The sequence below is a fragment of the Vicugna pacos genome, chromosome 8 (assembly GCF_048564905.1).
Source record: "Vicugna pacos chromosome 8, VicPac4, whole genome shotgun sequence".
Classification (NCBI taxonomy): domain Eukaryota; kingdom Metazoa; phylum Chordata; class Mammalia; order Artiodactyla; family Camelidae; genus Vicugna; species Vicugna pacos.
Genome location: NC_132994.1, coordinates 62,589,802 through 62,605,486, shown reverse-complemented (window position 1 = coordinate 62,605,486; position 15,685 = coordinate 62,589,802). Strand labels below are relative to the sequence as shown.

Below are 15,685 nucleotides of genomic sequence, written 5' to 3'. Positions count from 1 at the left end.
CAGAAGAAACACAGCCCAAGAGATTGTTTAGCATAGGAATAACAAATTAATATATACAAAATGCAATGCATTAGATAATTTTCCAGAGTTGAGTTAGCATTGCATACAGCAAGGATTAGAAACAAAATAGAAATATCTATTTCCTACCTATATCACTGGCTACCATCTTGGAAAACTTTCTGCTTTTGATCTTCACTGAAAATAATATTTTGATATAAAATGTCAAAATCTATGTAAAGTAAACTAAATGAATTAAACATAATTAAAAGAAAATACTTTAAAATAAAGATACTATACCCTTTTCTATAAAATTATTCATTTTTTGTTCATCATCTGAATTGTGTGGTGATGAAGAACCTACACAAATGAAGACAATGGAAGGAACAGGCACAAAGTCAGTCAGAACACTGAGCTGTCAGGGTCAAGTACAAACAAAGTAATCTGGTAACCCCTAAAACAAGTTCCCATACTATTGGCCTCAAGAAAATGTCATGTATATGGTTAATAATAATTCTTACAAGATTATACTAAGTATAGCAATCAATAGTGCATTTATCTTTCATGGTAGACCAATCTCTACTATATATAAATATTAACTTTATAATAGTTTTGCCATAAGTTATTACCATTTGGTGAAATCTTGGTATATATTATGAGTTAAGAGAACAGATAAAGAAAAATATAAGGAATTAATGGTTTCTGAAAGAAAATATAAAAATTCCTGATATTAGTTAACTGAATAAGGTTTATCTAGTAACACTGAGAAGTCTGCACAAGCACTATCCTGGTAAAGTGTATTTTAAGTTAGCTTCCTAGATACAAACTTTAAAATCATATAAATTCTACTGTTATCATAGAGGTCTTTAAAATACTGAGGATAATACTTATAATTTTAGATATGTTCAAATATTAGTTAAATTTCATGAGGTAAGAAGTACTTAATTTTATTTCAGCTGACTTTAAGTTTATCTAATATTTTTATAATTAAGATTTTGTCCCTTTTACTTAAAAAGGTGTTTCTAATTTTTCAAAGTATTTCTTTAATTTCTAACATAAATCTATTACAAATGGAATTCTAAGTAGTATTCTAGTTGACTTTTTAGAGTCAAATGATTTATTTTTTATAGCACACATTTCAAAAGACAACTTATTCATCAAAATTTTCACAATCATTCCAGCTATTGATCACTTCCCCTCTTTTGAATTCCCGTAAGTTTGTTTGTTACTTCTCTTATGACGTTAATCACTTAAACCTTATATTTTAAGTTTACACACACCTGACCTTTCCCACTGGGCTGAACTGAGAAGCGGGAATCCCACCTGATTGATCTTTGCATCCCTTTTGCACTCAAGTGGAGTCCTTTGCACTTGGAATCTCTAAATAAACATTTGCTGAGTGAGTAAAACTTTTCTGCTAGAAGTGAATACCTAGAACATAACTGGAAGTAAATAAAAAGGTTTTGTGTGCTGATTTCTTTTTTATCCCAGTGAAAATACTCAGCCTTAATAAATAAGGTCAAAATTTGACTTCCCTTTCCCCCACAAAAATCATACTTTCTTTCTTTGGCCAGCTGGAGAATATCCTTGAAGTCTCTTCTCAGACCAAGTAAAACCTGTCAACACTGGTAGGATCCAATTACTTTTAAAACAGTCTTATAAAAGATTACTCTTTTGAAACGATGTTATTTTTGCTAAATAGCATATATAGACCTTCATAAATACTGTATCGAAAAAAAATCACATAAGTGACAATAAGCTCTGTTACATTTTCAGGAATAGAAATAGGTATACTTGTTTCTTATATAAATATAATTCAGATTTAAAAGATAATGGTTACGATGTTATATGTACTTTAAAATATTATTCACCTCTGATACATAGCCACATGAATGAACAAAAATTTACAAATACTTGTTTTACTTGATATAGTTCATATCAGAGTAAGAATATTTAAACATGAATATAAAATTATCAACATGTTTAGTACTTTCAACAGAAAAATAGGCAACATAAGCCGTAAATATAAATAAAAGCTGATTTATTTTTCTCCTAACCGAAAATGCCTACTACTGGTTCTCAAAACTTCTGTGATAGCTCATGAAGAAGTTCTAAGAACATTTTTAGCATTTCCTACTCGAATATATTTTACAAATTACTATGGTTAAAGAAGGATAGAAAATACACACAGCTTTTGTTTTTTCCAGGTTACACGGCAAATCCTATGTAGCTCTCGGTTTTCTTCAATTTGAAATGTATATACACATATTCATACATTCACTCACACACACATACACACAAAATTTCTGGATGCAGTACTAAAAAAAAATCCTATATTACTAAAGTGCTCAGTGAAGCAATCTGAGCTCTTTGAAATAAAGATCAAATGGAGATGGCAGAAATAATTTTTTATGTGAATTCAGGATGTTAGAATTAATCTCCTATTTCAGAGAGGCTGTTGGTTTATTTAAAAATAAATGGAAAGGGGAAAACTATATTCATTACTTGGATTTCTTCAGATGATTTTTGAATAGAGCTTTGATATTAATTAGCTAAACTGTTGAGATCACAAATCTTGATTATAGTACTTAAAAGCTTTTCAAAAATATTTCTCTTCACTTATATGTATTATTTCAAATAAATAAACTGGTTTTGGTAAAGGTATATGGCTACTTTTGATTTCTGTAATAGTGGTCCTCCTCAATATTTATGATGGAAAATTGAGTTGAATTTTCAACCCACTTTTATACATTTCTTCTTCTCTCATAAACACAAACATTGTTTTCTATTAACTTTATTGGTTTTAATAATCTACACTGTTCATTTAACTATTTAATTATCTAGCTATCCACCTACCTACCTACTTACCATCTCCCACTATACTGAATAAAGTATTTGAGGCTAGTAATTTAAACTCACCCCGAACTCACCCCATTCATTTTTCTTTTTGACCATCCTAAATTACTAGAATTTGCATGTGTTGGTGAGAGGAATAACAGTGAATTACTCCTTTATTTCCTAATTAGAATGCCAAAAGGAATGTGCAAAGAGTAAGAAAACTAGCCCATGATAGGTAGCAGAAATATTAACTATTTTAAAGAGGACAAGTAGTGAAAGACATCAGCTTTCAGAATGTAGGGCAGCTTTCCAGAGCTGTATTCTAGTTTCTATAGTACTTCTTGGTACTGATGCATGACTGACAGCTATTTCCTGCTACTTGAAACATGTTTTAGGTACAACTTTTGTCTACTAAAGTTTGATTTGTTTTTTGTAAAAGCAGTCTTTCCTGATATGCATGAATGAATATAACTCTTGGGATAATTCTTCTATCTTGCAGAGCATAATCAAAGACTAAACTAAATAAACTAAGAGTCTGTATCTAAAGATAAGAACTTGCAATTTATCAATGATTTTTGAGGTCACAATTTTTAGTTTGCATTTCAGACTCACCTAATAAAATGTATAGTGTTATATAAATTTCTGCATGTTAAAACTATACTGTCTTTTCACAAGCCAAAGAGCATGGTATATTTGAAAATGCTGAATGATGCTTGAGTTTCTCTGGTACAAAGAGAGAATTTGGAGGGTTTTTACCTCTATGTACTTTTTATATTTATCTATTTATATTTAAATACACTTATATACTTATCTATAATTACCTCTTGGTGGGTTATTCCAAATTGCTAGATTTTGGCTTAGGATAAAAAGGAGTATTAATTTATTTGGGCTGAATCTTGTTAAACACATTTGATGGTCATTTAATATATTAAAAGATAATACATTACATGTCCAAATTATCCGATACAACCTTAACATATTGACAACTGCATTTATATGGCCTTTAGGGAAGGTAAGAAAATCAGAACAGTACTGTATGTAGCTAGAGGAAGAACAGCAATAATTAAGAGATATTGTAACTCTAAATTATACTCAGAAATAACTCTAGTCCTGTGAGATGGGAAGTACATATTACTCTGTATTATTTGTTCAGTGTTAGTCTACCAATGTTCAGCCTTAATATTAGGTGTTAATGATGTGAATGATTCCTATGGTTTTGTATGTTTTATTAGTGTAATGAGTAAAGTTAAATATGAAAGTTAAATATTAAGAAGACCAGAAGGTGCATTTATTTTAAGAAAAGATTAACTTAAGCAAAATCAGGAAAATGTAATTTTAAGAAGAAAATATCACAGAAGATTTTATGGTCAGTGACCTAATGAAATGCTAAACTGAAATATGAGTAAAGTGAAATGTACTTCTCAATTTTTCCCATTCTTAAAATTATTTCTGATGTAGTAGAACTAGTTATGGAAGGCTCAAATCTGCCTAAGAACAGCGTTACTTTATGATAAAAATAATCTCTCCAGTAGAAAGCTGATGAAGATTCCCAGCCAGAATGATTTAATAAATATGGCAGTTAAAATTATGAAGTCAGCCTTATTAAGTTGTAGCAAAGTTTCAACCTACTAAAAAAAATAATAAATTCAGGACCCTTTTAATCTTAAGAAGACTCAAAAGTAGTGTTCCTCTGAAGTATTAATATATACATAGGTTATATAAGACTTATATATGGATAAGAAAGGACTAGTGCTTTAATAAAGCAATAAAATTATATCAGATATTACTTTAACCAAATATAAAAAGTAATATAACTAGCCCACAGTTATTCTGTCTACAGTCACTATTAGATAATAAATGTTAAAAATCTTTTATAAAATCTAAATGGACATTATTCAAGGTAGAGCACTATCTACCAAATGATGCCAGGGATGCTGAGAGCAAAGGCTGTAGATAATGAAACCGTTTGATCCGATGGTAGGAAGTAAACTATATTTTCCTGAAAATAGTATAAATATTAGAAAGCTGGTTAAACAGTTATATGATTCTTAACTTTAGTTATTTGACTCAAGCTGTAGATTTTTACCTAGTATATTTCTTTTCACTTAATGAGAATGCAAAGAATGCAGTAATAATTTTAAGAATAAACATGTGACACAAAAGTTGCTTGTAGGTGTGTTTTAAATGCTCATCTATAGAAACTGATATGCTATTTTTTGTAGAATAATAATTATTAATAAAATAAGAAACCAAATTACCAGAAGTCGGAGATTTGCAGCGATCTTCTGGGACTACAGTCCCTTCACTAATATCGCACAGACCTGCTAAAAAACAAAACCAAAACGAAATCACACAACAAATTTATATATCATGCAGTTTTATCTCCTATTTATAGTATGCATTTATTATAGTATGATGGTCCATTTTTAAAAACCTGGCAAGTTAACAGACTATGCTGGCATTGATACTAGCTCATTAGTTTTGAGATAAAAATATAAGAGCTTTTTGATATTAAAACACTTCAAACTAATACAGCAGTCATCAGTTACATAAATAACTAATAATTCCCAAAAGAGATAATTTGCTATTTTATAAGGACATTAGATATAACACAGAATTTTGTTTAAAGCCAGTAATTTGAGGGCCTATGATATACTTCTTACTGGATTTCTCTTGAGGGAGAATAAATACTTGGCAATAAATTCAGTGATTTTTACATCAAAGGGACTCTCAACTCAAAGCTCAAAGTGGTTTGCCCTAAGTAGGTGCTATGTCTCAAACACCTCCCTTAAATACTACTGAGTAATAATTATGAAAATATTTTGTACCTCCAAATTTACAGTATTTAAAATACAAGCATACCTCATTTAATTACACTTCACTGATTTTTTTTTTTAAACAAATTGAAGGTTTGTGGCAACTCTGCATCGAGAAAGTATATTGACACTTCCAATAGCATTTGCTCACTTCGTGTCTCTGTGTCACATTTTGGTAATTATCATCATCATCATCATCATCATCATAAAATAATAAAAAGTTTGAAATATTACGTTTGCTATGGTGATCTGCGATCAGTGATCTGTGATGTTACTATTGTAATTGTTTTGGGGCACCATGAACCACACCCACATAAAATAGCAAACTTAATTGATAAACGTGTGTGTTCTGACTGCTCCATTGACCTGCCCTTCCCTCATCTCTCTCCTCAGGCCTACTTATTCCCTGGGACACAGCAATATTGAAAATACATTAGTTAATGACTCTACAATGGCCTCTAAGTATTCAAGTGAAAGAGTTAGTAACTTGCCTTTTTCTTTAAATCCAAAACCAGAAATGATTAAGCTAGGTGACAAAGGCATGTCGAAAGCCCAGACAGGCTGAAAACTAGAACTTTTGAGCCAAACAGTTAGCCAAGTTGTGAATGCAAAGGAAAAGTTCTTGAGGGAAGATAAAAGGGTGACTCCAGTGAACATATGAATGATAAAAAAGTGACACAGCCTTAATGTTGATATGGAGAAAGTTCAGTAGTTTGGATAGATCAAACCAGCCTCAACATTCCCTTAAACCAAAGCCTAATCTAAAGCAAGGCTCTAAGTCTCTTTAATTCTATGAAGGCTGAGAGAGGTGAGGAAGCTGCAGAAAACTCTGAAGCTAGCAGAGGTTGGTTCACGAGGTTTAAGGAAAGAAGCTGTCTCCATAACACAAAAGTCCAAGGTGAAGCAGCGAGTTCCTGATGTAGCAGCTGCAGCATGTTATCCAGAGGATCTAGTAAGATAATTAACGAAGGTGGCTATACCAGACAACAGGTTTTCAATGTAGACTCTTCTGCTGGAAGAAGAAGTCATCTAACTTTCAGAACTAGAGAGGAGAAGTCAATGCCTGGCTTCAAAGCTCCAAAGGACAGGCTTACTCTCTTGCCAGGGGCTAATGTAGCTGGTGACCTGAAGTTGAAGCCAATGCTCATTTACCATTTTGAAAATCCTAAGGCCCTTAAAGAATTATGCTAAATCTACTCTGCCTGTACTTTATAAATGGAACAAAAAAGTCTGGATGACAGCACATCTGTTTATAACATGGTTTATTGAATTGTTTAAGCCCACTGTTGAGATCTACTGCTCAGAGAAAAAGATTCCTTGCAAAATATTACTGCTCATTGACAAAGTACCTCATTATCCAAAAGCTCTGATGGAGATGAAATATGAGATTAATGTTGTTTTCATGCCTGCTAACACAACATCCATCCTACAGCTCTTGGATCAAGGAGTAATCTCAACTTTCAAGTCTTCTTATTTAAGAAATACATTTTGCAAGGTGCTAGTAACTGCCATAGACAGTGATTCCTCTGATGGATCTGGGCAAAATCAATTGAAAGTCTTATGGAATAGATTCACCACTCTAGATGCCATTAAGAACATTTCTTATTCATGGGAAGAGGTCAAAATATCAACATTAATGGGAGCTTGATTCCAACCCTCATGGATGACTTTGAGGACTTCAAGACTTTAGTGAAGGAAGTAACTGCAAATGTGGTGGAAACAGCAAGAGAATGAGAATTAGAACATGAGTCTGAAGATGTGGCTAAACTGCTGCACTCTCACTAAAGAACCTTAACAGATAAAGAGTTGGTTCTTATGGACAAACAACGAAACTGGTTTCTTGAGACGATGTTTTACTTTCTGACACTAAGTATTAGTTTCTCTGCTTTATAAAGAAACTGGCACAATATTTCAATAGCTGTTTTTATATACAAATTATGAGATGAATTTAAGTAATAAGTATATTATTTTACTTATTACTAGATAAGATATAGATATAGAATGCTTTAATAATAGGCTGTTTTAAAAATAAATGAGAGTAATTTTATAGACAAAAACAATGTTATGACATTACTGACATGGAATAAATAACTTACTTAAAAAAGAAGAACGGAGTTTTTTCACAGATTCAGAATATAAGCTAGAAAGGCCGCACATGCAAGAAGTCGCAATCAGCATACCTTAGTGAAGCAATGAAAAGCAGAAGAAAAAAAAGGAGACAAAGATACTAGAATGGTATGGTTGGGACAACAATTTCTGCTGAAGATAACACATGACAAAATGATCACACAAACAAAAACAGAAAACAAAAATTCAACCATCGTCAAAATGACAGTAAGTTCTATATCCCATCACCTTTTTTTTTTCCTCTACTAATGAATTGTGAGAAGTATCAGCTACTAATTTCCTGAGAGCAACTGAGAAGTGAATCTCAGAAAGAATTTCAATTCAGAGAGACTGAGTTAGGAAGCATAGGGCAGAGCTTCCCAGTGGCATTCTGCAGATGGGTTAGATTAAGTCTGCCCTTGACAGGGTTCCCTCAGTCCTTGGTCCAGCTGGTCCAGGTCCTGGAGAGCCTGGAGCCCACACGCCGGTTACCACTGGAGGTCTCATTAATACATTCCTATATGCCAGAGATCCAATGCCTATGTGCAATGAGGTTTGGGGGGAAAAAAAAAGGTGAGGAGGAGTATGGCTATAAACAGCTAACTATACATGTGTTCCATGAGGTATTAGTATTAAAACATTTAAAATAAGACTAATTGCCTAGCAAACACAAAAGAATGCTACAGAGAGAATTCTTAATGGATCTGGGTTTGCACTGACTCAAAGCTATCTGAGGACACTATATTTTGATAGAGTTCAAATTTACTTTTGCATAGCTTTTTTCAAATGGGAAAGGAGTCCTTTGAATTAAATAGTCAAAACAATAAACTGTTGGTCTCAAAATACTAAACAATAAAATGGACAGAATTGTGAAATTAACTTTTGTTTGTAACGAGACAAATTTTCCTGTCATTATAATTTAGCTAAAGAAATTTGAAACTATGGTTCTTTCCCAATGTTAAATAAAATCCTAGAATATTAAAAACAAAAGCAAAAACTAATAACAAAAAACAAAAAAAAGGAGGCTGATATCTTTTACTAGTTTTTGACAGTTTACACAAGCAGATGGAATCAGACAAGGTATTTACTTAACAGAAGTACTTATATCCATAGAAGTAACTCAGCATTTATGGTGGTAGTCCTAAAGCTCAGGACTTTTTTCTTTTTACCTCCTGAAGGTTGTCGAGATTTACGAGGAGATCGGGGTTCTCTCCGATAAGGATCATTGGAGCCATACAATTCAATAGTGCCCAGGTTGAGAAGTACTGCTTTCTGGAGGTAGTCAACCATCGCAAGGCCATTACAATTACCAAAAACTACCCTGGGAATAGGAAAACAGCAAATATTTTAGTACAAATAAACAATTACAAGAAAATGCATTGTAGTCTATAAGGCTTAAAAAAAAAGCATGGGTCTTTAGGAAAATTCCACTTTGAAATAAAACACTATTACAGACATGGAAATACAGGTTACATAAGCCTTTCCCTGGAACTGTGCAGATCTTCTGTACACATTAGTGATTAGAAGTCAATATATAAAAAATTTGATATTGGAATTGAAATTTAACCAGAGACATAAATCCTCACACTAGGCAACATGACATCTATCTTTCTGACTTAGGGATATTTTGAACCCCTCAGGGAAAGACATTCCCTTCCACTAAGGAAGAAGGGAGTTATACCTTTGGGAAAGTTTTGGTAATCCTTACAGCCAAGAATAAAAAGTAGAAAGCATAAATCTTGGAGGCCTCCCTTTGGACTATTCCGAATATCTTCTTAATTTTGAGTCAAGAACTACAAATCAACTATAAGTAAAGCAACTATGAACAAAGGGATTTTACTCTTTTAAGATTTCTTAAGCTAGAAGTTGAAAACTGAAATACATAGAAGCACTATATAAGTAAGTAAAACAGGCCAAATAAGAACTATGGTGAACTGGAGAGTGCATGAGCCATCTAAAGAGGAAGAGCTTCAACTCAGTTCCTGCTGACTACTCCCAAGCAGGAATGGCGACATGGGCCAGATAATCAGATTTTTCAGTTGAAGCTCTAAATACGGATTTTTACATTAGTCTTGGCAACTAGGTCAAATTTTAAAAATACACAAAAAGGGCTAAACAAAATATAACTGTGAGCCCAGTGAGATCTGTGATCAACTGATCTGCAACTTTCTTTGAAACTTTTTGTTGGTTCTTCTTCTTATTCCCTGTGTGTTTCTTTTACGGCTATGGGCAGTAAAATATTAAAAAAGGGAAGGCCTGTATTCTTACTTTGTGGGGTAGCAAATAAAATACACGAGAGAAGACTATCTCAGACTCTAGCCAGTCTTAGTTGGGTACACAACTGCAAGAGACAAGTAGGTGTTAGTAGTTATAAGAGTTCCTAGGGCTGGAATCAAGGAGGGAGACAGTGGCCTACACATGATAAGTGGTCCTGGGACTGAACAGTTAGCATGCGGTTTCTCTTACACCACAATATTGATTTTTAAAACAAAGAAAAATAAACACTTTCTATAAATCTATCATATTATAATAAAAAGTATGCACAATTAACACTATGTATTTGAAGGCATGAATTGATAAATATACCTGTAGTACAGATGAATAATTTACTAAACTACTACTAGGCCTTTACAATTTATACAAGTTAACTTTGAAAGGAAAAAGAACAAATTATGCAGCCAAGGGTCAACATTTACAGAATCAGCTCAGAACATAGTCTTCTGGGTTGATGTTGCTAGACCTTCATTATACCAAACATTAACAGAGAAACTATTTCTCAGAATTTATCTCTAGGAGGAAATACAGTCGGTCCATGAGATACTTAACTTTACATCAGAAAGCAGTATAAGCATACCCAGAGTAAATTATTCAGAACAGAAATATGTTCCAAATAAACACTGAATTTGGTCTGAAAGTTATGCAACTTTTTAGATGATGCTATAATAAAGATTATCCTTTCTGTTTTTAAAAATAAGAAAAACATACGGAACATGATGAAGAGACTGAGACTGAAATTATACTTACAATCCATAGGAAGAATTAACTGCCAGGCTGGTTATTTGCTGCGGTGGTTCTCCACCTACCCATACCAACTGAATAACTAATTCTGTCTGATAACCTGGAGACTGTTTGAGAGGTGAATTTTTAACTCTGTAAGAAAAGAAAACATGTTACCTTTTAACCCATCTTTAATTATCTTATCAGCCTATGTAATTATAAAGTCATGCACAAAAAAACTATACAAAAATAACTCTGTGTATATATATATATATATATATATATATATATATATATATATATATGAAATTGTATGACTTAAAAAATGTAGAAATCAGAATCCTGTCCTCTAGAATTATTTAATTTAGTTGGAGATGAAACACACACATAAATAACAAAAATGAAAAATCAAGTGTAAGTTCCACATATAATTCGAGGGTGGTGGGTAGTAAGGGAAGAGGAGAAGGGGAGAAGTGGGTAGAGAGGAATAAAAGAAGAAAAGGGAAGGATGGAGAGACAAATGAGGAGAAGCAGCAGCCCAGGAATTAAGAGGAAAAAAAGAAGTTAGAGAAAAAAAAAGGATGTTAAAAAAATAACTTAAAATTTTTTAAAAAGTATGTTTTAACTAAATGAAAACTGGCCAAAAACAAGTTAGGGAAAGCGTTAAAAAAAAAAAAGTGAGTATGAGTCTTGGTTCTGCCACTTACTAACTGTCTTTTTGTCTAAAAACTGGGACTATTACTACCTAATCACAGTATGAGAACACTATGAGCGCCTATGAAAGAGTTTTGTCAATGGTCAAATTACACAAAAGTAATAATATTTTCATTATTGTATAACTAAAAACCAATGAAGATTTCTAAGAAATATCCTAGGAAGGTTAACTGGTGGAGGTATGCAAGATGAAGTAGAACAAGGAGAGCCACTAGGAAGTTCCTGTGATCCTTGTGATGCGAAACAGTAAGGAAAAGGTAGATGTGAAACACAGGAAGTAAGTCTCAAAAAGCCTTGTAAATTCCATTAAGGTAGAATCCCTGCAGTTACCTTTAATATTCTAACACAGAGGCACTCAATATTTACTGAATGAATGAATGAGCTAGAGGCTCACTGGGGTAGAGGAGGGGAGAAAATGCAGATAATTATTCTAAGTTCCAAAGAAGGAAAAAAGAAAGAAAAAAAGACGTTTCAGAGGAATATGTGGTAACTTTGAGGTGATGATAGGGTCTTCAACTGAACCACTTAGCAAACATTTAAAACTCACTTATATTGAGTAAGTTCATGCAAATCACACTGGTTAAACTTGTTATAAACATGTTGGGGGTGGTGAAGGAGAGGTTTAAAAGTGTGAGATTTTTTAAGACATAAAATAGTCACTTAGATACAACCTCTGTGTAATACCTGTAAATTCCAAGTGAATTTGGAAGATAAAAAAATTTAAAAATATAGGCAATTTATTTGTGTGTGACTACTTACTTATACTATCAAAAATCTACTTTTACTTTAAGGTTAGAATATTTTTAATTGCACAGACTCTTTCTTTAGTAATTGTTGTTGTAAAACATATGCAAAGCCTGGTTATTCCTAACAATTCTTGAGGCTTCTGCCTTGAAGTGAGTGTATAAAGGAAGGCCAGCGGGAATACTATTTGGTGTTGTATTTCCTGACACTAAACTCAGAGGTAAGGACCCTTGGAATCTTTTAGCTGGTTCTCCCAGTGAAGAACACCATGACACTGGACCTTCTGCTGCCATATTTGCTAGACTGTAGGTAAAAAAAGGGTCAGGATGTTGTTCAAATTTCAGCGTAAACATGAACCACCAAGGGTACCCCCAAAATGAGCTGAGTTGCACACACATCTGCCTGTGCAAAGTCTGCAAGGCAATACACTCAGAGCTGTATGCTGGCTGAAGCAGAAGTTCTGATTTTCCTCAGGGAAACACTCAGGGATCAGCTACAGCATCCATCTCAACAGACAAAAATAAAGACCGAGTAGCATTTCATCTCCACCAGAGAGAGCCTCTGTTGATATAAGCATAGCCTGCAGAGGCTGAGTATGCCATTTTCTCCCTGTATGAATTAGATAAGGTTCAAAAAAGTGTCTCCCTTCCCTCTGGCATATTTAATGTACACGTTACATCAGATTTTCAACAGTAGGAACAGGCATTCAGGGATAATTTTAGAAGTGCATATATGGGCACATTTAAGATATAAGTGGTGAAGACACACAAAAGTCTTGGAATTCTTATTTTACTTAGTATAAAGAAACAAGAATGTTTTTAAGCAAAAATAAGTCAAAACTGCTGCAAAATCCCCAACTGGTAAAAAATTAGAAACCACAAGAAATGAAGAAATATATTAGATTTTTAAAATACGAAGTACTAAAAAATTACAAAAAATATAAAATGCAGTAATGTCTACAATGGCTAAATGCAAGTTATCATTTTAATGTTTTAAATATATGCAAATTATTTTGTTTACTTTTTAAAGACAAAGGTTTGAACTTTTATAAAAAGCTCCACAATTTGTATAAATGTATTTCAAAAGTCAAAATAGTGTTTAGAGGATTTGCAGTTTCAAAATAATTTGTCTCTGGACAAATACCCTGCAGAAGCACAATTAAAATACTTAAATAAAAACAAAATTTTATTGGTAAAAGGAGTAAATCGAATAGTTGCTTTTAACATATTTCTTCAAAAAAAATCATGTATGAAAACATTTTGTATTAAAAAAACAAAAAAGATCTTTGTATTAGTTATTTTAACATCATATTATATTTCTGACTTCTAAAGATTGGCTTTTGAGACTGGACTAAACAACGTGAAACTGATAAATAGCTGTATTTACCTGAGGGCTATTAAAATGAGAAAAAAAAAGAAATATAACTCAAATTGCCTATAATTAAAAAAAGTCACCAGTGAATACGTGGATTTTAGACAAAAATCTCAAACTTGTTATCAAAAATATGTTAACAAAATAAACCTCAAAGATAAATTGTGTTTTAGATGCTTATAAAAATTAAACAAAAAGCTGGGGGAATATACATTAAAATCAGAAGAAATGGCATAATTGGAAAATTTTACAAATTTAAGTTTAAAGTAGTATAGAGTAAGTAAAAAAAGGGAAGGATGTAGAATTTTGTTATTTCCAAGTCTCATTCTAGCTAAAAATATGCCAGACTGCAACAAAAAGGAGGGGTGTGTGTGTATATGCACGAGAGAAAAAGAGAGAGAAGAAACTTGAGACCTTTCTGAAGAATGCAGCTGCGTAACCTCAGTGCTTACATTTTTCAGGTCAGATCAAGTCTCTCATCCTTGGTACTACTGACATTTTTAGCTGGCTAATTCTTTGTTGCGGGGCACTGTCCTGCGTACTGTAGGATGTTTCGCACCATCCCTGGCCTCTACATACCGGATGCCAGTAGCACCTCCTCCCCCCGTTGTGAAAATAAGGTCTCCAGACGTTGCCACATGCATTCTGAGGAGCAAAATTATCCTCGTTAAACACTGGCAGAGAACATACAATCTCAAGTTTACATAAACATAGGAAGAAGATTTAAAAAAACCCTATATTTTTAATAGATTGATATCACAAGTGCTTGTGATACAAAAAATCTGCCTTATCTCTAGGGTGAATGCATTTTTGATTAAGCAGATATTCTCCACAGCAATTGTTGAACTATTCACCAATAAAAGAGATTCTAGCAGATCTAAAGCAAAAGCAGGAGAAAGACTGGTTCTTCTAATAAATACAAATCGTCTCTCTTACCACCTTCCCTACCTTGAATCTACTACAGCCTGGCTCTTGCCCCCGATTCTTGTACTGAATCTCTGACATTTTCCACAATCACTTTTCAGTCATTGCCCTGACATCTCTGTAAATGTAATACTTCTAATCACAGTCTTCATGAAATCCTTCAATGATTTTAACTCTCCACTTTGTTTTATTTCTGTGCCATAGTTAAGACTCATATGCTTCTAAAAATTTAACCACTCAATAATACAAATTGGACAAAAAAAGGGGAAAAAAAACTTTGTCCAATTTATTCCTATATAAAAGCATAAAGTATTTAAAGCTGGAATTCTACAATAAAGGTATTTAAATAACAATATGTGGTGTATGTCAGATAACGTTTTGCTTATATTTTCTTCTAGGAGGTTTATTATATCTTGTCTTGTGTTTAAGTCTTTGATCCATTTTGAGTTTATTTTTGTGTATGGTGTAAGGGAGTGTTCTAGCTTCACTGATTTACATGCTGCTGTCCAGTTTTGTTCTCTTAGGACAGTCTACCCAAACAATAGAAATAAAAGCAAGAATAAACAAATGGGACCTAATTAAACTTACAAGCTTCTGCACAGCAAAGGAAACCATAAGTAAGACAAAAAGACAACCTACGGAATGGGAGAAAATTTTTGCAAATGAAACTGACAAAGGCTTGCTCTCCAGAATATATAAGCAGCTCATATGACTTAATAAGAAAAAAACAAATAACCCAATCTAAAAATGGGCAAAACACTTAAACAAACAATTCTCCAGGGAAGAAATACAAATGATCAATAGGCACATGAAAAAATGTTCAGTATCACTAATTATCAGACAAATGCAAATCAAAACTACAATGAGGTATCACCTCACACCAGTCAGAATGGCCATCATTCAAAAATCCACAAATGACAAATGCTGGAGAGGCTGTGGAGAAAAAGGGAACCCTCCTACACTGCTGGTGGGATTGCAGTTTGGTGCAGCCACTGTGGAAAACAGTATGGAGATTCCTCAAAAGACTAGGAATAGACTTATCATATGACCCAGGAATCCCATTCCTGGGCATATATCCAGAAGGAACCCTACTTCTAAATGACACCTGCACCCCAATGTTCATAGCAGCACTATTTACAATAGCCAAGACATGGAAACAGCCTAAATGTCCATCAACA

The 15,685-nt window shown here is 33.1% G+C and overlaps 1 protein-coding gene across 9 annotated transcripts in view; it reads right to left on the bottom strand.

Moving 5' to 3' along the window:
• The window catches only part of STXBP5 (syntaxin binding protein 5), a 151,272-nt gene that overhangs the window by 46,246 nt on the left and 89,341 nt on the right, over positions 1-15,685 (bottom strand). Inside the window, exons 17-22 of one of the 9 annotated variants that reach the window (XM_072965999.1) lie at positions 14,163-14,228; positions 10,782-10,907; positions 8,927-9,078; positions 5,094-5,159; positions 298-357; positions 148-195 (exon numbers count right to left, since the gene is read on the bottom strand). In XM_072965999.1, the coding sequence (XP_072822100.1) occupies positions 148-195; positions 298-357; positions 5,094-5,159; positions 8,927-9,078; positions 10,782-10,907; positions 14,163-14,228 (518 nt within the window). The remainder of the gene's footprint in view (positions 1-147; positions 196-297; positions 358-5,093; positions 5,160-8,926; positions 9,079-10,781; positions 10,908-14,162; positions 14,229-15,685) is intronic. The other 8 variants (XM_072966000.1, XM_072966001.1, XM_006197741.4 and 5 more) reach the window with 8 other exon arrangements.